At 40.4% G+C, this 27,895-nt stretch overlaps 2 protein-coding genes across 12 annotated transcripts in view; one reads left to right on the top strand and one right to left on the bottom strand.

Annotated features, from left to right (window-relative positions):
- RPAP3 (RNA polymerase II associated protein 3) overlaps positions 1-13,823 on the bottom strand; it is a 31,723-nt gene extending 17,900 nt beyond the window's left edge. For 3 of the 8 annotated variants that reach the window (XM_070947233.1, XM_070947226.1, XM_070947232.1), the window contains exons 1-6: positions 13,275-13,513; positions 12,194-12,346; positions 9,219-9,356; positions 8,410-8,523; positions 5,529-5,656; positions 1,219-1,340 (exon numbers count right to left, since the gene is read on the bottom strand). In XM_070947233.1, coding sequence (XP_070803334.1) covers positions 1,219-1,340; positions 5,529-5,656; positions 8,410-8,523; positions 9,219-9,356; positions 12,194-12,346 — 655 coding nt within the window. In that variant the 5' untranslated portion in view covers positions 13,275-13,513. Of the gene's footprint in view, positions 1-1,218; positions 1,341-5,528; positions 5,657-8,409; positions 8,524-9,218; positions 9,357-12,193; positions 12,380-13,274; positions 13,514-13,743 lie in introns of those variants that run through there. The other 5 variants (XM_070947231.1, XM_070947230.1, XM_070947229.1 and 2 more) reach the window with 5 other exon arrangements.
- On the top strand, positions 13,604-27,658 carry ATP23 (ATP23 metallopeptidase and ATP synthase assembly factor homolog). 4 transcript variants are annotated; one of them, XM_070947235.1, is made up of 6 exons: positions 13,604-13,654; positions 20,785-20,830; positions 20,913-20,994; positions 21,952-22,089; positions 24,992-25,075; positions 27,054-27,658. In XM_070947235.1, exons 1-6 carry the CDS (start codon positions 13,627-13,629, stop codon positions 27,255-27,257), a joined length of 582 nt encoding a protein of 193 aa, XP_070803336.1. In that variant the 5' UTR covers positions 13,604-13,626; the 3' UTR covers positions 27,258-27,658. The 4 variants fall into 4 exon arrangements, with proteins under 4 accessions (XP_070803336.1, XP_070803335.1, XP_070803337.1 ...); XM_070947234.1 differs by lacking the exon at positions 13,604-13,654 and adding an exon at positions 13,665-14,099; XM_070947236.1 differs by lacking the exons at positions 13,604-13,654; positions 20,913-20,994 and having other exon boundaries at positions 20,790-20,830.
- Positions 27,659-27,895: the final 237 nt, after the last annotated feature.

Here is a 27,895-nt window from a genome sequence, read left to right on the forward strand (position 1 = left end):
TGGGATAAAACTGTAAAAAATAACTTTTATATACCATATTTTCCGGTGTATAAGGCTACTTTTTAACACATGAAAATCTTCTCAAAAGTCAGGGGTCGTCTTATACGCCAGGTGTCGTTCTCCTGTAACCAGGCAGACCAGCCCAAAAGGCTCTGACACGCCTTAAATGGCTGTGGCGATCCAAGCTCTGGCGATCTGCTAATCAGGCAACTCAGCTGGGATCGCCAGAGCCATGTAAAAGGAAAAAACTTTTTTTCTTTTACATGGCTCTGGCGATCCAAGCTCTGACGATCTGCTAATCAGGCAACTCAGCTTGGATCGCCAGAGCCATGTAAAAGGAAAAAAGTTTCCCCCCTCCAGCTTGCTTACCTTAGCTGCTAGTCGCAACGCTTGCCTGAATCCATTCCATCAGCAAGCAACTCCCTACCTGCAATCAATTTTTTAGTTGTTCTTTTTTAGACCTAGCCATTTAAAGTTTAGGAAGTTTTAAATTTAGTTTTCATATAAAAATAAAAATAAAATAAAATATTTGTGCAGCTTTCTGAGATTTAGTGTGTTTCTGTAGTGTTTCACTCTAACTACACAAACACACAAAATCTCACAAAGCTGTATGTGGAATTTTGTTTGTGTAAAGTGTGAAAGTTGTTTTTTTGGGCTTTTTGTGGCTGTGTGAGGTTCCTGCTTGTTGCAGGGGCCATTTTGGGTCTAGCACAGCTGCTTTTACATTGTGGGTGAGCCAGTTGATGTTTTTTAATTTTTATTTCGTGTGCGTTGGAAGAGGGGTAGTCTTATACGGCGAGTATAGCCCAAACCCTATATTTTAACAGGAAAAGTCGGGGGTCGTCTTATACGCCCAGTCGTCTTATACGCCGGAAAATATGGTACCAATCACGATCTTCTACAAATGTCAAATAAAGCATATTACATTAGTATTTAAATTTTTAAAACCAGATATTTCCCGTAATATCTTCTACAAAGGTCAGATAAAGCATATTGTGTCAGTGTTTAAATTTTTAAAATCATAGATATTTCCCATAATAACACAAGAAAAACTCTTAAGCAACCTTTAAGAATAATTGGCTAATTTCTTCTATGCTGAAACTGGAGAAACAGCAGTTATGAAAAGTAATAGTGATCATCTCAAATACATACTTTATATATCAAAGGTTTTGCATAACAACAAAAAAAGGAATGCATTATACAATACGTGACATGTACCTTCTTTGGCACCCTTAAAATTTTGCAAGACAAAACGAGCTGCCCCTCTTCTGCTATAAGCCTTTGTGTAATTTTTGTTTAAGGCAAGGGCTAAATTGCAATCAGATTCAGCCACAGAAAACCTGAAATGATATTGTATGGCTATTAAAATACTTATTCATTAATTACATACTAATAAAAGGACAAGCCCAGATACAGATTCTGAAGTACTATTTATCTGCTATATTTCTTTCAGTAGTTCAATAAGTTATCTTCCTCCAATTTTTCTGAATACCGAGAGCTGAGAAATCTCATACAAAGTTATCTAGCAAGTTACCATAGGGGAGGATTTAGACCTGGTTCTTTTAGATCCACCATCTTAACTATTTCACCATATTATTTCTCAAAGCTATAAATGAACAATTGGGGCAAAACTTTAAAAAGCTCCCATTCTTAACTTCATAAGCTATCAAGGCTGCTGAAGACATAGTCTACTACTGTACATTGGAAGGACTGTGAAAAAAATATTCTCACATTGGCGGTCCAATTTTGAGAAGGAAAACAGCAGCCAACCACCGTTAGGGTACTGGTGTTTCAATTTAGTTTGTAATCAATTCTTTTAATAGTGAACTAGGTTATAGACCCAATTTGAAATAAAATGAGGTTCCTAAGTAATTAAAGAGAAAATAGGATGCTTACATGAACCACTAGACTAAATTTGTAACATAATATCTAAGTGTGTCCAGGGAAAATACCCTACTAGGAAAAAAAAACCCTAAATATTAATCCTTTTTAAGGTTCCAAAAATATCAATTTAGAATCAGTGACTCTATGGAGAAATAAAGGTTAATTTTCCCTATAGTCTAGCTCTGGCCATATTCTTTACTACTATATACTATACTATATCTAAGCAAATTCGGTGAATTTCACGTGGTCTGTATTTATGATTAACCAATTTAAACTTCCCTGATTAATTCACAAATTGGAATTAGTGATATTCTAGGCAGGACCAGGAGCAAGATGAAGCATTAAATGCATGGGGCCTATCATTATAGATAGAGAATCTATCATTAGAGAAAGTCTTTGCCCGAGGGAGGCCACTGTTCCTCAGATAGCCGGATGTGAGTTCCTCCTTGTGAAGTGGGGTCGGGGGATTCAGATGGGCCTACTGATTGCGTACCTGGCTCCCTGCCACGTAACAGCGGTCCTGCCTGAGCTGCTCGACATTATAGCCGGGGTGGCGGTGGAAACCCCCAGACTTATTGTTATGGGGGATTTTAACCTGCCATCCGCTGGTGAGATGTTGGAGATGGCTCGGGAGTTCATGGCTTCCATGACGGCCATGGACCTGACCCAGGTAGTTCAAGGCCCCACCCACTTGGGGAATCACACTCTGGACTTGATTTTTGTCTCTGATCAATGGCTGAATGATCTAAGAATAGGGGATATAGACATCAAGCCCTTGTCATGGTCTGATCATTCTCTCCTTCACATGGACTTTCAAGTCACTTCCACCCACCGCAGGGAGACGGAACCAACCAAATGGTTCTGTCCCAGGCGCCTGATGGACCCCGAAAGGTTCCTGATGGAGCTTGGGCCATTTCCTGAGACTCTGGCTCACAACTCGACTGAGGACCTGGTGGTCGCCTGGGACAGGGCGGCTACTGGGGCCTTGGACCGCATTGTGCCTTTGCGGCCTCTGACCCGATGCCGATCTCGTCTAGCTCCTTGGTTTTCCGAGGAGCTGAGAGAGATGAAGCGTCGGAAAAGACGCCTGGAGAGCGATTGGAGAACAAGCCGATCTGAATCTGACCGAACACAGGTGAGATCTTATATTAAGACCTACCTAGTGGCGATAAGAGCGGCGAAGTCTAGCTACTTCTCCGCTCTTATTGCATCAGCAGAGAACCGCCCAGCTGCGCTGTTTAGGATGACCCGCTCCCTACTTCAGGTGGGGGTACGGGAAGATCCCTTAAAGGGTCGAGCTGAGGATTTTGTACAATTCCTGCATGATAAAGTCGCTCAGATTCGGGAAGGCCTGGACTCCGATTGGGTAGATCCAGGGGAGGAGACGGGGGCAGGTCTTGAGAGCGTTATCTGGGAAGAGTTTGACTCTGTGGCTCCTGAGGACGTGGACAGGATTCTGGGCAAGCTTAACGCTGCTACATGTTTATTGGACCCGTGTTCCTCCTGGTTGGTACTGGCCTCCCGGGAGGTTACACGAGGCTGGCTCCAGGGGATTATAAATGCTTCTCTGAGTGAGGGTGTCTTTCCCGCCGCCTTGAAAGAGGCGGTTGTGAAGCCCCTCCTCAAGAAGCCTTCCCTGGACCCGGCTATATTATCAAATTATCGTCCAATCTCCAATCTTCGCTTTGTTGCGAAGGTTGTTGAGAGTGTGGTGGCGTGACAACTACCCCGATACCTGGATGAAGTTGTCTATCTGGATCTGTTCCAGTCGGGCTTCAGGTCACGATACAGCACGGAAACGGCATTGGTCGCATTGGTGGATGATCTCTGGAGGGCTCGGGACAGAGGTTGCTCCTCTATCCTGGTCCTATTAGATCTCTCAGCGGCTTTTGATACCATCGACCATGGTATCTTACTGCACCGGCTGGAGGGGTTAGGAATAGGGGGCAACGTGCTTCGGTGGTTCTCCTCCTTCCTCTCTGACCGTTCGCAGTTTGTGTTGGCAGGGGGGCAGAGGTTGACCTCGAGGCACCTTATTTGTGGGGTGCCGCAAGGGTCAGTCCTCTCACCCCTTCTGTTCAACATTTATGTAAAACTGCTAGGCGAGATCATCCGTGGTTTTGGGGTGAGTGTTCATCAGTATGCTGATGACACACAGCTATACATCTCCACCCCAGACCACCCCAATGATGCCCTTGCTGTGATGTCCCGTTGCCTGGAGGCTGTGCGGATCTGGATGGGGAGAAACAAGCTCAGACTCAACCCCTCCAAGACCGAGTGGCTGTGGCTTCCGGCGTCCCGGTATAGTCAACTAGTACCATCACTGACAATAGGGGATGAAATCTTGCTCCCCACAGAGAGGGCCCGCAACTTGGGTGTCCTCCTGGATTCACGGTTATCTTTAGAAGATCATTTGACGGCCGTGGCCAGGGGTGCCTTTTATCAGGTTCGCCTGATCCGCCAGTTGCGTCCCTTTCTGGATCGGGACGCCTTGCGCACAGTCACTCATGCCCTAGTTACCTCCCATATGGACTACTGTAATGCTCTCTACATGGGGCTCCCCATGAAAAGCACCCGGAGGCTCCAACTGGTCCAGAACGTAGCCGCGCGGGTGATTATGGGCGCAGCTCGTTACGCCCATGTAACACCTCTCCTACGCGAGCTGCACTGGCTCCCGGTGGTCTTCCGGGTGCGATTCAAGGTGTTAGTTATCACCTTTAAAGCGCTCCATGGCTTAGGACCTGGGTACCTACGAGACCGTCTTTTGCCACCAATAGCCTCCCACCGACCAGTTCGTTCTCACAGGGAGGGACTACTCAAATTATGTCGACTGGCGACTCCCAGGGGGAGGGCCTTCTCTGTGGGGACTCCAACCCTTTGGAATGAACTGCCCCCGGAGATACGGAATATCCCTGATCTCCGTGCTTTCCGCCGTGCCCTCAAGACCCTGATGTTCCAACAGGCGGGGCTAAACATACGAACATGTGAATGATTTTTTAAATGTTATCTAATTCTGGGTTTTATTTAATTGACCAAACTAAGTAATAATTTTAATTAGCAATTTTATGATGTTTGTGTGTCTATATTTTTCTTGACTGTACACCGCCTTGAGTCCTACGGGAGAAAGGCGTTATAGAAATATAATAAATAAATAAATAAATAAATTATCACTTGGTCTTCCTCACTTCACAGAATTGTTTTACTACTAAAATGGGAATTTTAAAATGCATTTCCCTGAGCATTATTAAAGTGAAATTTGATGTGCAATAGAAATGCATTAGAAATGAGGTAATTCTTCTTAAAGCACATATTTTTAAAAATGTTTTAGTTTTTTGTTTTCTTTGCTTGTAAGTACATTCTGTATTCTTCAGATAGCTCTATTTTGCACTGCCCTCCAACAGGAAAAATAGTCTTGTTTTTTGTTATAATACTTGTGTATGTATGTATATGTGTGTATGTTTGTGTGTATAGGGTTGCATAACACAAGTATATAAAACATTACAAGGTTAAAACTAGCAAGAATTTTTTTTGCCAGATAATGATGTGGTAAAGATATCCCAATAAAATATATGTAAAAATTCAGTTTTTAATCTGCAATTAATTATATTTGAAGTGAAATATGATGGAAGTCAACAAACTCTTACTTCTTTAGCCGAAAAAAGGCAGATGCCCTATTTGTAGGCAAAGCTGGATTGTAAGGATCTGCATTCATTCCTTTTGTATAGCATTCTATTGCAGCATCATAGTTTCTTTGTTTAAAGTAAGTATTGCCCTGTTAAAACAAATGAGATATACACAAAGATGAATATATTACAAACCTTTATTCTCTTTTTCTCATGTCTTTGAAACAATACTTGCACAGTTTTTCAAACCAACAGAATTATTTTCAAGTGCTAGATAAATGAAATCCTTACATTTGATTTAACAGGAGAGTCCAATTCAACCACAATATTCTGGGTTTTTCAAAATCTTTGTTAAATAAATGCTATATTTCCCATATCATCATAATTGAAATGGCAATTTGTGATTATAAATCTAATTTTATGACATTTCATCTGAACTTCTTTAAGAATTCTTATCTTCAATTAGTAGTATCCAAATAGTGTAAATTGAATGACTGAAATAAATGAATAAAAAACAAAACTATTTTATAAAAGAAAGAAAAACACTCAAAAAAGATCTTCGGTCTGTTTCGTTTTTACTGTAACCTAACTCATGGGACTGTTTTAGAGATAAGATAAAGAGGACAAGATACAAAATTGGAAAAAGACAGAAGGCCAATCTACTTCACAATCTATCAACTCTATCAATTCTTACTTTTTTAAACATTAAGATACATAAGAATTCATATTAGTTTTCAGGCTTTATTCTAGCACAGACATGTCAAACACAAGGCCCGCAGGCCAGTTCCGGCCCATGAAGTGGTTAGATCTGGTCCTCGGGACTGCCCTGGAAACAGCAAACAACAGCCTGTGGTGCCTCGGCCCACAATCTGGTGGCAGCCATCCAGGCCAGAATGTGGTCACCCTTAGATCTGTGGGGCCACCCTGGAGCTAGCGAGGGACCACTCCTGCCCTTCCCCCTGGGTGCACGCACAGGAAGCAACAAGCGTGCAGGACCTGGCGTCCCTGGGGACCATCTTGCCTCGCAGGCTGACTGCATTCGGAGTGATTCCGTTTCACCCAGGATGCCAGCGCTCGCCTCCTGTGCACACACTCAGGGTGGCCGCATGGGACAGATCTAAGGCTGACCACGTACTGGCCTGGATGGCCACCACAAGCCTCCATACCCTGCTCACAGGCTTGGCCTCGCAACTTACGAGGTTTCCCTTTTGCTGGGACTGCCCCGCCACTGTGTGGGAAAGCCACAGCTGCCAATCTTTCCCCCTGCCCAGGAAGGAAGGAAGGGAGGGAGGGGAGGGAGGGAGATGGCAACGCACAGATTCAATCTTTCACAGCTATGTGTATCAGAATATGCAGGCAGATTAGTCAGCTGATAGCGCAGCAAGAAAGGAGAGTGGGTGACAGGGACAAAGGGCTTGTCTTTAACCTAACGAGAAATGCAGAAGGAAGGGAGGGAGGGAAGGAAGGGACAGAAAGATGGGAGAAGGGGGAGAAGGCAGGAAAAGGGGGAAGAGGGGAAGAAGGAGAAGGAAGGAGGGAAGGGTGGAGATTATGAAAAGGAGGGAGGGTCTGAGGGAAGTCCTGCCTTAGCACTTGGCCACCAGCAGCCCTGCTGCCCTTTCGCCATCGCCTTGCTCCTGCTGGTCTCCCATTCTAGAGCTGAAGATGCTTTGGTTACAAAGCCGGGTCTCTTTGCAAGGAGAGGGAATGGGCCTCCCTCTGATCCACAAACTTTGCCCTCCTGCACACATGATGAGCAACTTGACCAAGTAGAGCGAGTATAACAGCAGCAGCCTCGAGAAGGAGGTAAGCGGAACCGGGTACCCCCTTGGGATTCCGGTGCCTTGGGAGCTCGAGGGCTGGGCTGGGTACTTGCACTCCACTGCCTAGGGCTCCGGGCAGCCTGCACCACGATCCAGGGGTTCTCTGTGTGGCCCAAGATAAAGTTTTGACACTCACCTTGTTCTCACCTTCCTCCTCTGGAGACAATGGATCCTCCCAGTCTCACCCAGGCACCACAGGTGCCCGCGAAACAAACTATGTTAAGCTGGCCATGCCCACCCCAGCCAGGCCCACCTGGGCCGAAGTCAACCACAACCCTGATATGGCCCTCAATGAAATAAAGAGTTTGACACCTCTGTTCTAGCAGGTAGATCAGATGGCAATAAAGACATATCAATCATTTAATAATTACCTAGATATATCCAAGAAGGATTTTTTTTTAGAGTTTCAAGAACATAAATTTCAGGATCTACAAAACCCATGGTAGAAGAGAAACAGAAAGAAGATATAGATATATAGGGATATTAAATCATGGTCACTATTGCACTGTAATATATTCTAAAGACAAAAGTTCTTCAAAGCATTCTGTAATTTGATTTAGAACACTATTTATTGACAATTTTGAAATCTTATGAAAAAATCATAAGATGAATAGGCAATCAAATTACAATACGAACAAAAATCTTATGAAAAACTGAAGAACAGCAAGACATATTCTTGGTTTTACTAAAATCCAGACTTGGTTTCAAAATTCATATAACTAAACAATATAGGAACTTGAAACTTAAGAGCTAGTTTGGTCTAGTGGTTAAGGCATCAGGTTAGAAAGTGGGAGACTATGAGTTCAAGTCCCACTTTAGCCATGAAAGCAAGGTAGGTGACTTTGGGCCAGTCACTCTCTCTCAACCCAATCCACCTCACATGGTTGTGGAAAAATAGGAGGAAGGTATGTTGAGTATGCCTTGAATTATTTATACAAATAATAAAGGCATAATATAAAGAAAAAAAAATGTTCTCAACTAGAGTTTGAGAATACAAATTTTTATATAGGTTAATTTATCCTGTTCCTTAGTGAGCATTAGAAGAAAAAATGTGGGTCTATTAAAACATGAAAAATAACCTTTTCTTTCTCAGCAAGAGCTTTTTCTGTATCAATGTGAATTCCATCTTCCTCAGAATCTGACACTGAATCATGAGTGGTATCTTCCTTATCAAATTCTTCAAGTATCTTATCCTGAAAAGACAAATGTAAATCTTACAAAGGCAAAACAAATTTAAAGAATGAGTATATAATCCAACAACGAAGCAATCTAAGTAAATATATGATACATAAAGAGAACCCTGCAGTTATATAAAGTTTATATAGTTGCTTGATAGTGGGAAGGGCAGCATATAAATTTAATACTAATACTGGTACTATATAGAAATATTTGTATCAATGGCAGAATCATAGCCTTTCGATACTATTTCCAACTACTCCATCAAACTCCTATCTAATGAAGGAAATAAATTTCTTCATAATTTCTAGAAGTATAAACATCTTCTTCCTATGTCTGCTGTTTTTTTACATTAAAAGTGTGTGTAAAATATTGTCATATTTATATAGTGTCTTTTCATGACAGCATCAAGGTTATGTACAACAGTTAAATAAAATCAACACCCAAACTTTAAAGTAGTGTTTAAGCATTAAAACAAAATTAATGCATGCTACACAATAGTGTCAACTATACTTTTTATAAAATAAGCATTTTTTTAAATTTTGGATACCAGTTTTAATGAAGTACTACAACACTTAAGACTGGTATCTTTAGTACAGTTACCAACATTATTTACAACATGAAAACTAGTAATTTATAGTTATGTGTATAAATGTCACGAAATCTTGCCTAGCATTTTGATAAACATATTTAATAAAAAATATTCTCATACCACATCCAGCTTTGCCCAAGCCTCATAATCATAAGATTTTATCTTGTTCTTTTTGTTTTCCTCACTTGTTTGTTTTGAGTCTGTTTTAACTTTGCTCTTCTTTTTTTTGTAAGCTTCATTCCGAATTGGGGGTAAATCCTAATAACAGAAAATGTAGCAGTATACTTTGAGAAAACTTTTGACAATAATATATGACATCCATTTATAAAACAGGAATGCAGTAGTATAAAATCAATGCTAGCTTTTTTCTAAAAGACAAGGGTCCAAAACATTAGCCACTGGAAAGTGGTTCTCCAAGGGGAAAACCATAAAGTCTTCCAAACACTTCAACAGAAAATCCCAAACCAATGATTTAATAGAAAATGGTAGAACTTGAATAAACAGACGCATAGAATCAAGATCACGTGAAGAATTACTACTGCTTTATAAAACCCTAGTAAGTCCACACCTGGAATACTGCAACTAATTTTGGTCACCATACTATAAAAAAGATGTTGAGACTTTGAAAAAAAGTTCAGAGAAGAGCAACTAAGATGATCAAAGGCCTGGAGACTAAAACATATGAAGAACGGCTGCAGAATTTGGGTTTGGCTAGTCTAAAGAAAAGAAGAATTAGGGGTGACATGATAACAGTATTCCGGTACTTGAGGGGTTGCCACAAAGAAGAGGGGGTCAAATTATTCTCCAAAGCACTGGAGGGCTTCTGAAGGGCCCTGGAGCACTGGACAAGAAACAATGGTTGGAAACTAATCAAAGAGATAAGCAACCTGGAATTAAGGAGAAACTTCCTAACAGTGAGGACAAATAACCAATTGCCTCCAGAAATTGTGGGCACTCCATCACTGGATGTTTTTAAGAAGAATCTAGACCAGGGGTCGGCAACCCGCAGCTCTGGAGCCGCAAGGGGCTCTTTGGGCCCTCTGCCGTGGCTCCCTGTCCCATCACTGGTTGGGTCTGCCCCTCACCCCTCTTATTTTTTGGACTCTAGCCCGAAACGGCAGGAAGCGAAGGCAGCCTGGTGGCGCAGCAGACTAATAGCCTGTTATTAACATTCAGCTGCCTGCAATTACTGCAAGTTCGAATCTCCCCAGGCTCAAGGTTGACTCAGCCTTCCATCCTTTCTAAGGTAGGTAAATTGAGAACCCAGCTTGTGGAGGCAATAAGCTGACTTTGTATAAATATACAAAAGTAGGAAGGCTATTGCTTAACGCATTGTAAGCCGCCCTGAATCTCCGGAGAAGGGCGGCATATAAATCAAATTTAAAAAAAAAAATGTGGCGCGAAGGCAGGTACAGCGCCACTTCGCTCTTGCACTCTCCTCACCCCTCCTCCTCTCATGACCTCCTGGCCAGCTGTGGCTGAGTGCAGGAGTAGAGTATGCATGCGCACTGCGCAGGGAGGCCCTCCTTAAGCAAACTGCGTCCCGCCCTGCGTGCGCCTTTCCTGAATTTTGGCGCTTGCTTGAGAAGGGTCTCCCCACATGTGCACATGCTTCTGGCTCAGCCGCAGCCAGCCAGAGGAGAGGGGAGGAGGAGGACGGTCACCTGGAGGGGGGGGAGAGAGACACACACGCACACACACTTACAGAGAGAGAGAGAGACATAGACACACACAGAGTGATACATAGAGGGAGAGAGAGAGAGATACAGAGGGAGAGAGACACAGAGGGGGGAAAAAAGAGGGGAAGATAGGGAGAGGGATAGAGACACAGAGAGAAAGAAAGGGGGGAGAGAGGGGGAGATAGGGAGAGAGACATAGAGAATGGTTTTGTGGCTGGGTAGGCATGGCTAGGGGTCATGTGACTGGGTGGGAGTGAGTGACATCAAATTGGCCACGCCCACCCAGGTTTTGTGGCTTCCGGCGTTGTTGTTTTTTTGTAGGAAACCAGTCCAAGTGGCTCTTTGAGTGTTTAAGGTTGCCGACCCCTGGTCTAGACAATCACTTATAGGTTCTCCTGCTTGACCAGGGGGATGGATTAGAAGACCTCCAAGTTCCCTTCCAGCTCATTCATTCTAATTCTAACAGGGTGTGGGACACCCTCACCCCAAGAATGAAGTATTTTGGGGAATATTAAAAAGGCAGGATAGAATATTTCCCCTAAAGGAGAAATGAAAAAAATCTTAAGGGAGGCATAAACTAGCCCTTTTCCCTGCCCCAAGCAGAAACAGAGGAGGCCAGCTTATAGAAATGCAGATTTGGTAATCAATTCAGAAAGACTGGGTCAGGCAGAAACTTCAGATAAGCAACACAATCAAGCCAAAGGTTGACAAAATTAGCTCAGACAAACATCTAGGATTTGCATTTCCCCTTTTGCCTATAGAGCCAGACATGACCCCTACATGACCCCTTAGGAATCCAGAAGATATAAAACCCACCCACTCTAAATTCCATTTTGTCAGCTGTCCCAGAATTACATGTGGTTGATGGTTCTGCTTCATCAATAAGGGGAACCTTTCTTTCCAATCAGCCTCCATTTTATTCCCGGCTTGGAACTGAACTTGGCTATTTCTTCCAACAAGGGCAATTCCACTTCCTTGAATTGAACACTGACAATCTGTCCTAACAGAAAAGGTTTTGCTTCTCACATGATTTTAACAGTGACAGATTGAAATAGTTTACATTAGCTGAAGTACTCATCTAAGATATGGAGACAAACGTTTGGATTTAAAATATCCCATTCCACCTTCCCAAGTATTGATTTTCTTCACTGCAGAACAGTGAGGAAGAATTGTAGCAATTTCTAAAGCGATTTAAAAGGAATATATTTTTATTTTATGATATTCTACTTAGACCTATAGCAAGAAAGCCCATCTGTCCATTACGCCTAAGTCTTTGGCACAGAAGCAATATAACTGAATCCTAAGTTAACTATATAGGTGTTTTATTTGTAACTCTATTTGTAATTAGATGATCTAGTTAACAGACTGCATTTCAAGGTGTCTTTATTCATCCCATTATCAAAACACCAGTCTTACTTTTTCGGCAGTGCCACTCTGATGCCTTAGATCATGATCTTTTTCTTTAATATCCTTCTCCCATGATTCCAAATCTTTCACAAAATCTTGAAGTTCTTCAGCATTTTGTCGGATTTGCAACTGTAACTCAATTGCTTTATTTGGTGAACTCATCTGATGAAAGAATGCATTGGAAAACAGATAGGTCTGTAAGAATCATAAACATATTTTAGCTTAAAAAAACCCTCTTTTTTGGCATAGTATTATGTAAATCACATGTGCTTACTGTGGAAAAATTAGCTTACCAGTGATTATTACAATAATACTTAGGTGTAAAATAACACAAGCAAATTGAAATCATCCAAGTCTCTTTGAAGGACAATTGCCGCACTGCACTTCCCCTTTGGATAAATTAAATCTGATGTAAGCAAACATCTTAGCATCTTATGAAGAACCCTGGTACTAGAAAGTGATGTCCTGCCAATCAGCTGGGCCTAGTCAAAGTTCTGCAAAGTTTCTCTGACAACTGTCCTACCACAGCTAATCAGGTTTCCAGTTCACCTGAAAATAAATCAGCCACTAAGGCAGGAATCAAACCAGAAGCACAAATTCTGCCCATGCAAGCACCTTTGCACTTTTTTTTAACTGATATGGAACAACTAATCCACTTTTTAATTTTTCACTAAAATGAGAAATAATTTGAACAAATGACAGGTGCAACTTATTTTTATACACAAGTCAGATAAGCATGCTTTATTTCTGTACATATTCATTCATATTCTGTGACCTCAGAAAGCCCATCATTTTGGCGGGAACAGGTTTTAAAGGACAGGGTTTTTTTTAAAAAAAGATATCTGTGTATGGTGGGCATGAAGGGACGCGGTGGGGGGGGGGGCGAACGAGGCGGGGAAGCAACCCTGATGCATTATTACAGTATTCCCCCAGTGAAAAAGAATCGTCCTGGGTGCGGCCTGTGAATGCTGAACGTCACCCTCCAAAAAGAAGGGAGGACGTCAATTTCTCCGACTGCGCCAGAAAGGCAAACAAGGCTCGATGTTCCCGGTTTTTCATAAGCACCCAAGAAACAAGCCATCAGCCCAACCTCAATGCGCTTTCTTTGCTTTTTTTCCCCCAGCCCTGCCTGGGAACAGTAGCGGGGCGGCCCCAACCTCTGCGACTGCAAACTCCTCTCACTCTTCTGCTGCTCGGAAGCCCTTCTCGCTTTCCTTTTCCACAACACCCAGCGCGCCAACGAAGGGAAGTGAGTTGTCTTGGTAGCCGCTCTAGCGGAAAATACTTCCAACTTCTATAGTCCAAGTTAGGCAGAAAGAGAAAATGAGAAAGAGCGTCGACAGCTCCGCTCGCCCACCTCTCCGCATGCGCGTTCTGGTGCATGAGTGTCGTTCTCCCTACACAGAATGCGCATGACTGCCGCGCTTCCACTACCCCGCTTCATGGATACAGAATTAAAAAGTTGCCGAGGCAAGAGAATTATAATTTATTTGTCTATAGATGGTTTGGAAAAGAGGCATAAAGAAAGAGCTCTATGGACCCCATCTCATTTAGCTTACCTACGATGAATCACCCCAGACAGGCAGCAGGAAACACGCGTGGCGAACCTCTATGGTTTCGGCAGAAGGTGGCCTTTGCCTGGATTCGAGGGACGGGTACGGTGGCCGGGGAGGCCATGTGAACAAAGGTCACTTTGCTCCATAGCCCGCGCTTGTATGAACGATGACATCTGAGCAGACTTCGCAACCGGAGAGTCGCGACTCTGGCGAAGAGCAGGAGGACGACTTTGGCTACAGTCGGTTTCCCGAGCGAACTCTTGGCCAGGGGAAGAAGCCCGCGTTGAAGGGAAAAATCATCTCCAGCTTGTTTGGTTCCCAGTATAGGTGCCAGTCGATGCTGAAGATTGCCTTAGACAGTAAGTCCCCCCCCCCCCTCGGCTCCCTAGTCGTGAGAATGTATTTTTCTAGTGAGCGGTTTCAGAGAAATCGCTCTAGGTATTTAGTGTGCATTCTCCTCGAACAAATGAGCCTTAACATATTTCCTTAAAGTTTACTGCGTGGTAAGTTGTAATTCTGACCTTGAAAATATATTGCCCTATCTTAAGTAACTCCACTATAGTGACTGACCAAAAAGCTACAAAACTATATCCGTATGGTTATAGAAATACGTATACACCTACACACACTTTCTCATTTGACAGAATTCTTCAAAAAGCAAAATGGGGGAGGAAAAAAATGGGAAAAGGTGGAAAGATCCAAAATTTTAGAGCATGTAATTCAACCATGAGATCTGCCAAGTTCCAAAATGGAAGTTGAGAACTTAATGCAGAATTGTAGCATGTGGTGTTGATATTATTTATTATAATTGTATAATATTATTTGTATTTGATATTTCCAGATTGTAAATCTCCCAAAGTGACTTATAAGGTTAAACCTACCAACTGACAACAAAGAAAATGCTTGCTCCTCTCCAACTGTGGTCATTGTTAATGCAGAGGAGATCTGGCCTAGGAGAGAGCAAAAAATAAAATATCATTTGAGTATTTATTTTAATAAACTTGGAAAATAATTTTGCTGATATATCAAGTGTCATCTGAATCAAACTGTGAACTATTATTATTATTATTATTATTGATTGATTAGCCTAAAGCAGGGGTGTCAAACTTAAGGCCCGCAGGCCGGATCCAGCCCACAAGCCATCCTGGAAACTGTAAGTGTCTGGCCCATGTCACTTCAGCCCGGCCCACGCCATCCCGGTGTGCACGCACGCGCACAGGCCCAGTTCTCCATTGGTGCATGCAGGGCAACTAAAGTAGTCTGTGGGACTATGGGGAAAAAAAATAGTCTAGACCTTCCAACTTCTCATGAAAAAAAAAATCTTGCGAGGTTGGAACTATTTTTTTTACCGTAGTCCCACAGACTACTTATTTGCCCTGCATGCAGTGATGGAGAATAGAGCTGGAAAGCAGGTTAGTAAAAGGGTTGTGGCTGCCCTGGGGGGGGGGGGGGTGAGGGTTTGGCCTGGCTGAAGGGCCCTCAGGTAAGCCGGGGTGGGTGGGGCTGCTCCGCACCCCATGCCTTGCTTCATCCTCCACCTCCTCCTATTGCCTCACTTCATTCTTCGCCACTTGTTGCTCGCTGCCATAACCTAGCAGGATACTGAGCAATGCACTGATGCGGTGGCCACAAAGCGAGGGTGGTGAAGGGTGAGGACGAAGCAGAGAGCTGCCCCTCACACCTGCATTGGACCATTTTAGTTAAATATTGTGCTGTATTCAACGTCATTTTCAAATTCTGGCCACACATGAGGTATGTTGTTTTAATATGGGCCTCCCACTGGACCATATGTTTAATATGTGGATCAAGGTACTTATCTCTCGCCCCCTTATACAAACAGCAATCAAATAATATATGAGTCAGATCTTCTACTTCTTCAGCTCCACAAATATATGTACGTTCATTATATGGGATAGAATGGAATCTCCCAAATCTAACCATCAAGCTGTTTGAATCTTGCTCAAGTAAATATCTCCCTGAGATGTTTTGGCAGTTGTGACTTTAAATAGTTGTCCATTTAGAAGGTGCATTTATATTTGCTCTGCCATTTCTGGCTACCAGCCTTACTAAGTGTGGATATGTCGCTTTGAGCTTCTATATCCATGATTCTTTGGGCAACTCTTTTTTGTTCTCCTGTTACACAGAGGGCAGGGAGGCCACAGCTCTTTATATAATTTGTCAATTTAGTAATCCAGAGCAGGGGTCTCCAACCTTTTGGACCTCAGGGTCCACCAAATTCATAATTTTTAATCCCACGGACCACTGTGGGGGGAATTCTCAGCCGCCTTTCAGGTTTACCTGTCTGCTTCTGCGAGGCCTCCGGGTGGGAGGCCCAAGAGAAAGTGCCTGGTCCAGGCACCTAGCATGGAAACCTCTTTTGTGTTCCTTCTCTCAAGAAGCTTGGTCAATCTGAGTTAAGGAAAACAAAGATGGGCAGACTGACGGTAGCTTGCCGACGTTGGTGGGAAAGTCAGTCCCATATTCCAGAGCTGTAGTAGTCACAGGACTGGCCCTTTGGTCATCCCAGAGCAGCTCCTCCACCTGAGTTCACTGGCCTGCCCATTGGGGGGCCTGGAAATCTCCACCATGGGGGTGGGGGTGGCACGTGCAATGTACAACTTTGCAGGTGGTGCAACATGCAAAAAGGAGAGCAGCCCTCACCAGCCAGAATGAGGTAATGGTGCTGTTGCGGGGGGGGGGGAAGCAGGGCAAAGCGGCGGTGGCAATGGCGGGAAAGCATGGGAGCGAAGCGCTACTTGCATTTGCGCGGCATCAGCATTCCGTCTTCACCGCGGTATATTTGCGCCAGCTGGCGGCCCCAAGGCAGCCTTCATCTCCTGCCGCTTGGAGCTTGGAGTGGTAAACCATGTCCGGGAAGCATTACAGCAGAGAGAAGCAGCCAGAGTCAACCCTAGCTTTGGTGTCCATTGCGGACACTAGATCGGCCCCTTGCAAACTCTCATCTCTCAAAGAGTCCAGCTGAAGTTTCCTGTGCCGCTTCAGTGAGCGCTCCTCGAGAGATGAGAGTTTGCAGGGGGCCGATCTAGCATCTGGGCTGGCTACAAGCGAAATGTTCATTCTTGGCCACATTTGAGATTTATTGCTCTTTAGACATTTAATAATAGATTGTATCTCTTTTACAGAGACTGGCCCCCAAGGGGGAAGGGTTTTAGGGGGTGCTTGTTCACTGCTTAGAGGCAGTTTCTCTACATAGAGAGGCAAACAGACTTACATAGTAGTTTTCCCATTCTTCAGCAGAGATTGGCTTATCAATGCAAATCTCTGTTCCTTTAGAACTCCTGCTACTGAATGCCACAATATTGCTGAGTTATGACTTTTAGCGGCCAATTCAAGTTCTGCCCAAATTAAGGTGGTGAAGCTTTTTTTCTTTAATTTTATATTTTTTTTGTATTCTCTTCTTGTGTGCAACATCTCAGCTTGTATATGAGCAACTGTGTTTAGAGGGATATACACATTTACCACTATTAACTCGAACTCTTCATATCCAAATTTAACAGCTAAGAAATACAAATACTTGTCTTCATTGTATAGTTTCTTCCCCTGCCATTGCAATTCTTGCTTTATAAGAATGCATAACCTGCCAGAGGATCTCCCTTTGTTTTTTGGGCTGGGGAGGCCCATCCCTGAAAGCCTGGCAGTTGTCCTGGTTCGTCCACTTTCAGTTAACCAGGTTTCCTGAATGGCTATTACATCAAATCTAAAGTTCATTAGTCCACTATCAACCATTCCTTTCCAGCCAGCCACGTTCCACATCACCATCTGTATGAGATTGCGGAAGCAAGGTGGTCTGGCTTGGTTGGTTGGCTAGCTAGGTAGTAAAATGCCGGATGTCAACTTGACTTGGAGCTGGGTCAATACTTTGCTTCTCATATAGACACAGTTATTGTGAGGTTCGGTATTTTTCCTTGTGAGTTGCAATTCTTGTTGTTGTTGCTCCTCTTTATCTTGATTTCCAGTGTTCTTCTACTTTTGATCTAAGTGATGTTTCTTCAAGTGGGCGGGGACTCTGGCTTTCCTTCTCCTTATTTAGTTGTCCTACTAGATGGTTAATTTGGACTTGTACTGTTATGTCCTGTTGGATGTCCCTTTCCTTTCCTTTTTGTTTTGGACTGGTACACCATCTCTTTCTATTTATTGGCGCTTGAGTATTTTCAGAAGCCGATAGCAATTCCACAGAGAAGCTGCCAGAAGGAAGCAAAACATTCAAGCTTTCTGTTGCATTAGTTGCTGATTTCAATATTAAGCTAATTATTTCAATCTTCTTTAGTATCTGCTCTTGGTCTCCTGGGCAAAGGCTGGCAAACTGGTTCTTCCATGTCATCCATGAACTGAAACTTTCCATTGCATAGATTTAAATATTCTTTTTTATCTTTTTATAACCTTGTTAGTTGAAGGCTTGTTTGTTTGGCCCTTAGTATTTTGGAATTCCCAAGGTTGTTGTCAACCTCCCTTACTGTCTTGGCTCTCTGCCCAGACTTTAACTGAATTTGGGTGATGCGAAATACCCATCTTGGCCAAATGCAGAGTTTCTTTAAGGAGGTTTCATGCCTGAATAACATCGATGGCAGAACAATCTATCCAAAGGTTAGCAATATTCTTTTGCAGCCTTGTTTGTTGGGGAGCCAAGAAATCTCTGTTAGCTCTTTGGAATATACCCTACAGTGTAAGAGTTGGGCTAGAGAGATCAAAACCACTTTCCTGTTATGCCACCTGCCCCTGTTCAGAGAGGTGTTAGTAACGTGGAGTAAGATCCTGTGTCTCTGTAAGACCAGACTCTCCACTGTATCTTCTCTGTCTTGAGGCCCCCGGTCCACATAGGTTGACTAAGCATTATGGGGAAGCTTTGGAATGTGAGTTTTGATGTTTACTTCTTCATCTAATTTATTGATATGTTTTCCCATTAGAGACTTTAGTTCTTTAATCCCTCCATTTGCTTTCAGGAGCTTGTCAAATATGGCAGAAACTGTTTGTGCTTTTAGTAGGCAATTCTTGGTGACCTAATCCAAGTCTCCTTTATAATTGTTCCTAATATTATTCTTGTTCCCTCCCCCAACTCCTACTGTAACTGGAACTCCCTCCTCCACAGAGAAGCAGTTGTCTTTTTCCCAATCCAGTATGGGGCTAGGTTTGTTTGGAGGGGGGGAAGAAAAGAGTGACGGGGTCTTACTGGCAGTGTCCGTTATCTGAAAAAAGTCTTTTATCTTGGGTTGTCTTGGCCTTGTCGCAGCCATGTTGTCTCTGAGAGAGGTTTGCCTGTTACAATTTATTGCCTGACTATCACAGGTCTATTAAAAAAATACTTAAACTGAAATATTAAAAGGTCCAAACAATCTTATCAGTCTTGGTTCATTGATAAAACCACAGAAGGAAATCATTCCTGCAGTTGCTGCTGCTCCTGTAGTGGTTAAAGCAACCAGCTACAAACTAGGAGACCTACCAATTTATAGATGGAGGTGATAGTTTGAATGTCTACAATTAATTAGAAATACAATCCCAATCTCTTCTTAAAAACCTCCAGTGATGCAGAACCCACAACTTCTGGAGTCCAGCTCCTTTCAATGATTAATTATTTAGGAAATTTCTCCTTCCTGTGTACTCTTCCATAGCAAGGGAAGACTCATTTCAGTCAAAGTTCAACTCCTCTTCCATGGCTTCATCTTTTTTCTTCTTCCTTTTCAATTTAATTACAGTTCTGGAATGTTCTACTGGTCTTATTTTTTCTAGATACATTATTAACTTTTATTTATTTTAATCATTTAAAATAAATACCTATTTCATAACATTAGTCAAGGATGTTGATGCTGTCATCTAGCTGGACACTTGGAAGGAATAGAAACCTCAAATATACATTTTTTTGTCAAAATGGATAAAATTTGCTTCTCTTCAAGTAGAAATTATGCTGATGCATATTGAAAACTATATTACATTTTCAGTCACCGTATTGGAATTTATCTGTAACAAACTTATTTATAAAGCTGACTCATGACACTGGTATGCAAAAAACACAATTTTTTGTCCAGGTGGTTGTGTTGCAAAACTATTTGTTTTACATCATGATAACTTTGAGGGGTCACTAAGTGAAGCAATTGGTAAGTGAGCACTTTTATAGAGAGTATAAAGGTGCCCGGTTTAATTCATGGTATCTGAATACAGCTGAAAAAGACTTTTTAAGACAGTTTTAAGTTAAATTGACACAGTTTAATTTGTTGCAAGTCAGCTTCCATATAGAGTACAGTACTTCTTTCTCTGAACACAGAAGTGAAGTTTCAGTGAGTTATGGAAAAGCAAAGTGCTCTACTTCTACACTCCAGTCTAACCATTGAGATACCATGTAGCAAAAGAAAAGAAAAAAAATTAATGATTTCCTTGACTATGGAGATTCTCAATCATCCATGATTGTGCCAAAGATACTTTTTCAAAAGGCAACTGGACTTCAGTTCTGAAGAAGCTTCTTGGATGAGAAGTGAAACGTGTTCAAAGGAAAAAAGAACCAAGAAAATCCAGTTGCCTTTTGAAAGAGCGCCTTTGGGACATGTTGCTTTCCTTCTTTTCCTGCACAAAGGATGTCACAATCAGCAAAGTGGGTGCTCTGGTATCGTGATTTTATTGTAGTATCTAGGTATTGGGCCATCTGCCTTGGTGCCCTACATCAAAAGAATATTTTTTCAAAGTTTTTACCAAAGCAGAATATTCATTTGCAATTTTACTCAGATTAGTTCCTATGGTCCTTGATTGTGAAAGTCATGTGTACACTTGAACATTATTAAACTCCCTTTAATTAATGAGATTTGATATCTAAGTAAACACTTAAGATTTTGCCAGTAGTATCTCTTGCCATCAATCAAGTTCATCTTTGTGTTTTGATTATGATATCTATAAATTGTTTCTGGATTATGATGCTTCATAAGTTTAATGATATTGTAAACACTTTCTGTGGTAATTTAAAGATGAGCTCTGCATTTTTTTTTCTCTGAACAACAGATTTGTTTAAAAATGAGTTAATTGTGCCAATGTTTATTCTAGGTCCACAAGCTAAACTGCTACTTGAAGCTATGAAGAATTCTGGCTGGTGAGATAATTTATGTCCAAAGATTATTATATGAATGCTCTGTATTATATTTGTTATATGTGTGACTCTTCAATTGTTTTAGTGCTGTTACCAATAACCGACACATTTCATGTGAAAATTGTGATAAACATGTTGGTGGAGGATTTGATTCTTCAGTATCACAGGTAAACTACTACTTTTTTCTGCCTAATGTTTGCACCTTTTTTTGCTCTGCTATATTAGTAAAACAAAATAGTTGAGTTATGTAGTCAGTGTTAAATAGTAGTTATAGTAGAACTCTAAATAGTAGAATTTTTGTCAATCTCAACTTAATATTTTCTAAATATTCATATTAAACCCTCTGATTTTTTTTTCTATTGGGTCAATATATTTTTCCCTCATTTTTTGTAAACTAGCTTTATTATATTAAAATAGATGGTGCTATTTCTAGATAACTATAGTAGGAAATCAAATAAATTAGGAATAGCCCCAGAACTCAATGACAAAGCAATTATTTTTCACTAGTGGTCAAAGCAATATAGCGGTAAAAATGGAATTCATGGTGGGCTGGACTTAGCTCTCTTGTGGGCACAAAGGGACTCATGACTGTTGATACATCAGCCTCAGCCTGGTGATCTCCTCCAGGTATATGAGCCACGGTGGCGCACTGGTTAGAGCGCAGTATTGCAGGCTACTTCTGCTGATTGCCGGCTGCCTGCAATTTGGCAGTTCAAATCTCACCAAGCTCAAGGTTGACTCAGCCTTCCATCTTTCTGAGGTGGGTAAAATGAGGACCCAAATTGTTGGTGGCAATATGCTGACGGTGTAAACCGCTTAGGGAGGGCTGTGAAGCACTGTAAAGTGGTATTTAAGTCTAAGTGCTATTGCTATATTGTAATGATATCAGCTGATATTTAGTTTTAGTTTGTATTTTAATATGTATATTTAGTCTCTGGGAGGTTCCTCATGCTCAGAAAAGGAAAGAGAGGGGGAAACCAGATAAACAGTGCCCTCAAGTTCTCTGGCACTACATCTAATGAATGGTTGAACAATGATGTGTATAGAACAGGAAAGCACATTATGTTGTGAAAGCTCTAAAAATCAAATGCATTCTTAAAATTTTGGGTTAACTTTGTTTTCAGATTGTACTTTGCCAAAACAACATACATAGTCAATCACAAATGAACAGAGTGGTTGCTCATGAACTTATCCATGCATTTGATCACTGCCGTGCTCATGTGGATTGGTTTAACAATATAAAGCACTTAGCCTGTTCAGAGGTAAGTTGAAACACTTAATTTTATAAATATATTTTAATAAGGATATCAGAAACACACATAGCATAAACCTCATATCAACACAGTTTCACTTACAGTAAAGTCTTATGCTTATTTATTCAGAAAGTAAGTCCTGATAGTTTAAGTGAAACATATTTCTGAATGAATTAGTAGAATTAAGTGACCCTACTATCATATTTTATGTTTCTTTGCTTAATTCCTGTTGTGAATATCAGTCTGTTTATAGATAGGCATAAACATTCACAAACTGTAGGTATCTCAGTCTGTACCCACAAGTGAGACCTGGTTGTTGTCCATGTGCCCATGGAAATTTTCCAGTCCCTCCCTCTAGTCTGGAGAAAGAGAATTTAACAAGAACATTAGTTACAGAGCAATACTCTGTAATGTAATATGTAGACTGTAACGTTATTCAAATGTTATTTTACTTTTGGTTCCTTTTGATTATTGCCAGAAAAATAGTACGTGGAACCGTATGTCTCTTGTGTGCTGGGATTCAGGAAGAGGATAATAGGGGAAGCACACGCGGGAAATTAGATGATAGCAGTAGAACTACCAAGCTGCTACTCTAAAGCAGGAAGTAGGAGGGCCAGGTCTAAATACCCAGAGAACGTCTGGGAAAGAAGGTTGCAGGCTTCTAACCTTTTACCCTATAGGTTTAAGACAGTTCCACTCCTAATTCATTGTTTTCAGTATAAGCAAGAAGAGATAAATTCTTATAATCACAATACTGAAGTTTTCCACAGTGTTTGGAATATAAGGTCATGATATGGGTTCTGTGATTTCACAGTTTTATTGTAGCAATTTATCAATTACATTGTGAAGGACTTGTTTGTTTGGTTTGTTTGTTTGCTTGTTTGCTTTTTACATGTTAAAAGTAAAATATACTGGGCAATTTCTGTAAATAGATTTTCTTCATTCATCCTGTTGGTACAAATGGAATAAATCAATGAATCAATCAAACAATCAATCAAAAATAAACCCCGACATTTGATTTATTTTAACATATATCGAAATATATGAAGTACTAAGACAAAATTATTATGTTATGCACCATTTTTCTGGATTGTTTGCAGCAAATTTTTAGTCTATATATGTGTGAATATGTGTTTGTGTCTATGTACTTTTAAAGCAGATCCAGGACTTTGTAAAGAGGGTGGGATAGAGAGAGTTAAGAGAGGAGTAAGGTAATGTGAATAGTTTTTTAAATGAGTAGTGTGTTCTTATCTTCAGCGGATATAACAATATATTCACTTGACTATTCTCTCGTTCCTCTTTCATCTAGAGCAGCCTAGAAATGTCACAGGAGAAATAGCTTGTGAAACTGCAGCATGTTTTGCATCTTTCAAATGATTTAAGCCATTGTTTGACCATAGCGGTGTATTTCTCTAACCCTCATTGCCAGCAAGCTTTTAAAAGTAAACACATAAAACAACCTATGAGTTATTTAAATAACTCCACCGAGTTATTTAAATTAGTATAACAATAAATAGTTTTGCAAACAATCGAAAATATCTTACCAGCTGATTTATATTTAAGATAAAGAACAATAGTTCTTCCCCCCCCCCTTTATTTTTTTTTTTGGTTCCAGGGAAAAAGTATCCTGCCTCACACAATTTAGAAAGAGCTTTACAGTTAGTAAACACAAGGAAAATAATCCTGATCTATGGCAGTTATATTGTCTTTTCCCACTGATACCTTCTTTGGGTTGAACTTGGTACCTTGTGACTTCATGGATGTATCCAATACTGTCATAATTTGCAATTGTCTCCTCAGATTTTTAAAAACTTTTCTTTCTAATATAATTCTGGTACTAGTGTTGTCTCATTCAAGGACTAAGCAGAGCCCACTTGTATAGCTTCAAAACTCAGAAAGGATAGATTAGATACTGCCACTTACTGAGATAATCAAAGATTTACTGACTGATAGATGTCCATCAGATCTTAAGAGGTGCTAATTAAGCTAGTTTGGGTAGTATTACTTAGAGGTTGGAGAAAATAAAGTCGTTGCTGAATCAGAATATCAACTCCTATTGTCTCCATGGATATGTTAATCTAGTTTAGTGATGACTAACCTTTTCTGGACTGAGTGCCCAAAGCGTGTGCACACATGTGCTCATGGCCCCCCTATGGGGGCCTGGCCCCTTGCACATGCATGGCAGAGACCCAACGACCAGCTGGCTGGCAGGAGGTACGTGCACATGTGCAGTGGAGCTGAACTGGGGCGATGGGTCATGTGCCCACAGAGAGGGCACTGCGTGCCACGAGTGCCACAGGTTTGCCATCACGGATCTAGTTTATTGGCAGTAGTATGGGAATAGTTTGGTACAGTTTTGGGGTGCTTCTAATAAACACTTTTCGCCTAGCTAACAGCTTTGGAGTTTTCCTGGTATATCCCAACTAAGTATTAATAAAATCATGAATAATTAATAAAATCAAAAATTAATAAAATCATCTCTTCTTTAATTTTCTGCAATCAGCTAAGTTCACCTAGGTTTCATGTCTTATTTGAGGTAGTATCTTCTGTAATTTGAGATTTAGCTACTACCTGGCTCAGTATTTCTCAACTGGGGAATTCTGGGCATTGAAGTCCACACATCTTCAAGTTGCTGAAGTTGAAAACTACTGCCCTAGTTGAATGAGTGAAGTCATGTTCTATTCATCTAAAATGATATCAAGGTGATAGTCTTTCAGCAGTTATGTTTTAATAGCATCCTTGGCTATATGAACAACCAAGAGAATTCACTTATTCTTAACCATTTGACAACAATTACAAAACAAATTGGAAATGAAGCACAGTTTTGCAGCCATTTGGACAAAAGCTTTAAAATGGGATACTATGCTAACTTTTCTGTAAATATTCTACTCAATTTGTGCATCTTTTATAGATTCGGGCATCTAATCTCAGTGGAGATTGTTCTCTAATAAATGAGATGATGAGATTTAGGTTTGGGCTGAAGCAGCATCAGCAGGTAAATTAATAATAATCTGTCAAAGTAAAGTTTTCAGTTCATGTCTTCATTTGAGGTAGTTTCTTCTGTAATTTGAGACTTGGCAAAAGGAATGTAGTGTCAATAGACATGAAAAAAACATAAGACCAGGGGTTTTTTTCTCATTCATTATGCTGTGTGTGTGTATGCATGTACATGTGTGTGTGTGTGGGGGGGGGGAAATAGAGAGAATTAAAAATAATGCCTCCATTTCCATAATTTTAACTGAAATAGGGATGTTAAAATAGATGGAACAGAAAAATAATCCTCAAAATAAACTGTTTGTTACCTGAATTTATTTCCCCATGAAATCACATTCTCTGAATACATTTCTCAGTGATGAACAAGCTTCTGAATGAAAGAACTTCACATTTTGGTCTTCCAGCAGGTCCTCAGAAATGGGATAAAAGAGATGGGATAAAACGTGAAAAACGGACCCGTTTTTGCAAAAAATGGGGTTTGGAAGGCTTGCAAAGTGCTCCTGGGGGCTGGGGAGGGCAAAAACTTTTTTTTTCTTACTTCTTCGAAATCTTGGTGTGTCTTATACACTGGTGCGTGCTATAGTCTGAAAAATACGGTAACTGTTTTTTTGAAGTGGCAAAGGTAGAGGAAGTGGAAAGGATTATCAAGGCCTGGATGAAGAGACAAAATGTGAAGCACTTTTGTGACAGCATTTAATGAAGCATTTAATAAAGCAGTGAATAATGGTGATAATATGGAGTTGTAAATATAATAATACAGTTAAAAGATAGCTTTCAATGATTTTGGGTTTTATTTATTAAAATATTCCTATTTAAATTAACATTATGGAAGTGAGAGCAATACTTTTCATGCATCCTTTATTTTAAAGAAGAGGGATTAAGGATGAGAAATCTACTGTTCATTGACCAGATCAATTTTTTCAAAATTTAGCCAATCTTATTTATTTATTTATTTATTTATTTATTTATTTATTTATTTATTTATTTATTTATTTATTTATTTATTTATTAGTTCGATTTATATGCCGCCCTTCTCTGGAGACTCAGGGCGGCTTACAATGCATTAAGCAATAAATCTTGGATTATATTTCTCAGTTTTGATATGTACATTCCAAATTATGGAACATTATTTTTATGGTTAGAAAGGCGAAGATTACTTGTCCCAAAGGTGCTTTTTCAAGAGGCAACTGGACTTTCTGGTTTTTCTTTGAAAATGTTTTGCTTCTCATCCAAACAGCTTCTTCAGCTCTGAAGAAACTTTTTGGATGAGAAGCGAAATATCTTCAAAGAAAAACCAGAAAGCCCAGTTGCCTCTTGAAAAAGCACTTTTGGGACAACCATGACCTGCATGACTGAGAATCTCCATAGACACTAAGATTACTTGTTTATTTGGACTTGGATAAAATAATTGTTCATTGCTCTTTGGTAATAATCTATAGTTCAGGACTACTTTATATAGGCCTTGGATGCCCCACAATATTTATGAGGTAATAAATATATTAAATTATTTCTCGCTATTCCTTTGAAAATTGCTATTATTCTTGAAATCATATAATCAGGTAATCTAGATATGTGTATTTCAAGTAATGGAAGTCCTAGATATAATGAAAGTCTGAATTTATTCATTGATCTAAAATTACTGCAAAAGCATTACAAATGTTTACGGGTTTTTTTTTAAATGACACAGCTGATAAAGTATCCTCATGAATTATTTGTTATTAACTGTTGAATTGTACACTATGGTATCTTCCAAGTGATACATTTAATGTGGAAAGTATTTTTAAAATATTTTTGAGTTAGATAGCAATACATTGGAAGATATCCATGGAACCTATAATTATCTATTTATTTAGGTAATAGTTATATTACCTAATATTATATAAATCTATTTGTTTGTTTAATGATGATTGATGATTAAATGATGATGATTTAATAGTTGATTAAATGTGCCTTGGCTTTTTTTTAATCACCTGTTTCAGACTTGTGTAAAGATGAAAGCTGTTCGCTCCATGTTGGCTGTTAGAAATATCACTAAAGAGATGGCAGAGAAAGCAGTAGATGAAGTCTTTGAATCCTGCTTCAATGATCATGAGCCATTTGACAGAGTGCCTCACAGCAAATTGGATGCAAAGTATGCATACAGAGGTTTTCAAAACCGACACCGTTACTATCAAAATTTATAAATGAAAACTGTTTGTATCCAGACTATCTACCACATTAGAGGATAATTGAAGTCCCTTGAGAGACTATATCCAGTTTGTTTAATTTCCATTCTGTGTTTCATTTGCCCAATTGATTGATTACTATTTTTTTTCAACAAGCAAAATGGATGTTTGTGAACATAGGCATCAAGGGCTAGGCTCAAGGGAGGACAAATTATGAAAGTAGCATCTCACTGCAAGCTCAGTAACTTTTATTATTTGCTTTTGCGTTGGGGGGAACAAAAGGAAAGAAGCTTGCCACAGAACTGAGCTTTGTTCACTTTGGCTTTCAAATGTCTGTTTGTATATATTACTCTTTTAATTATTTGCAATTTTTTTCATCCTTGTTTGAATAAAGGTCATGTTTAATTGTATGTACTTTATTCCAAGTGGTTGGACAGTGTGATTTTGTCATTTAACATAATGTAAATATCATCAAACTCAGAGCTGTGTAGTAAGTCAATATGAAAACAAACACTTAAACCAAATCATAACATTCTTGTTTTGTAGGACATTCAGAATGCATCCCAAAAGGGTGTGCCATGACTAGTCATTTTTATTCATTGCTGCCCTAGTTTGTTTGATGTTTCAATCAAACATCAATGTAAAATTTATTTTTT

Source organism: Pituophis catenifer, unplaced genomic scaffold (assembly GCF_029215685.1).
Source record: "Pituophis catenifer annectens isolate HBS135680 unplaced genomic scaffold, rPitCat1.0.hap2 SCAF_7, whole genome shotgun sequence".
In the NCBI taxonomy this organism is placed as follows: Eukaryota; Metazoa; Chordata; class Lepidosauria; order Squamata; family Colubridae; genus Pituophis; species Pituophis catenifer.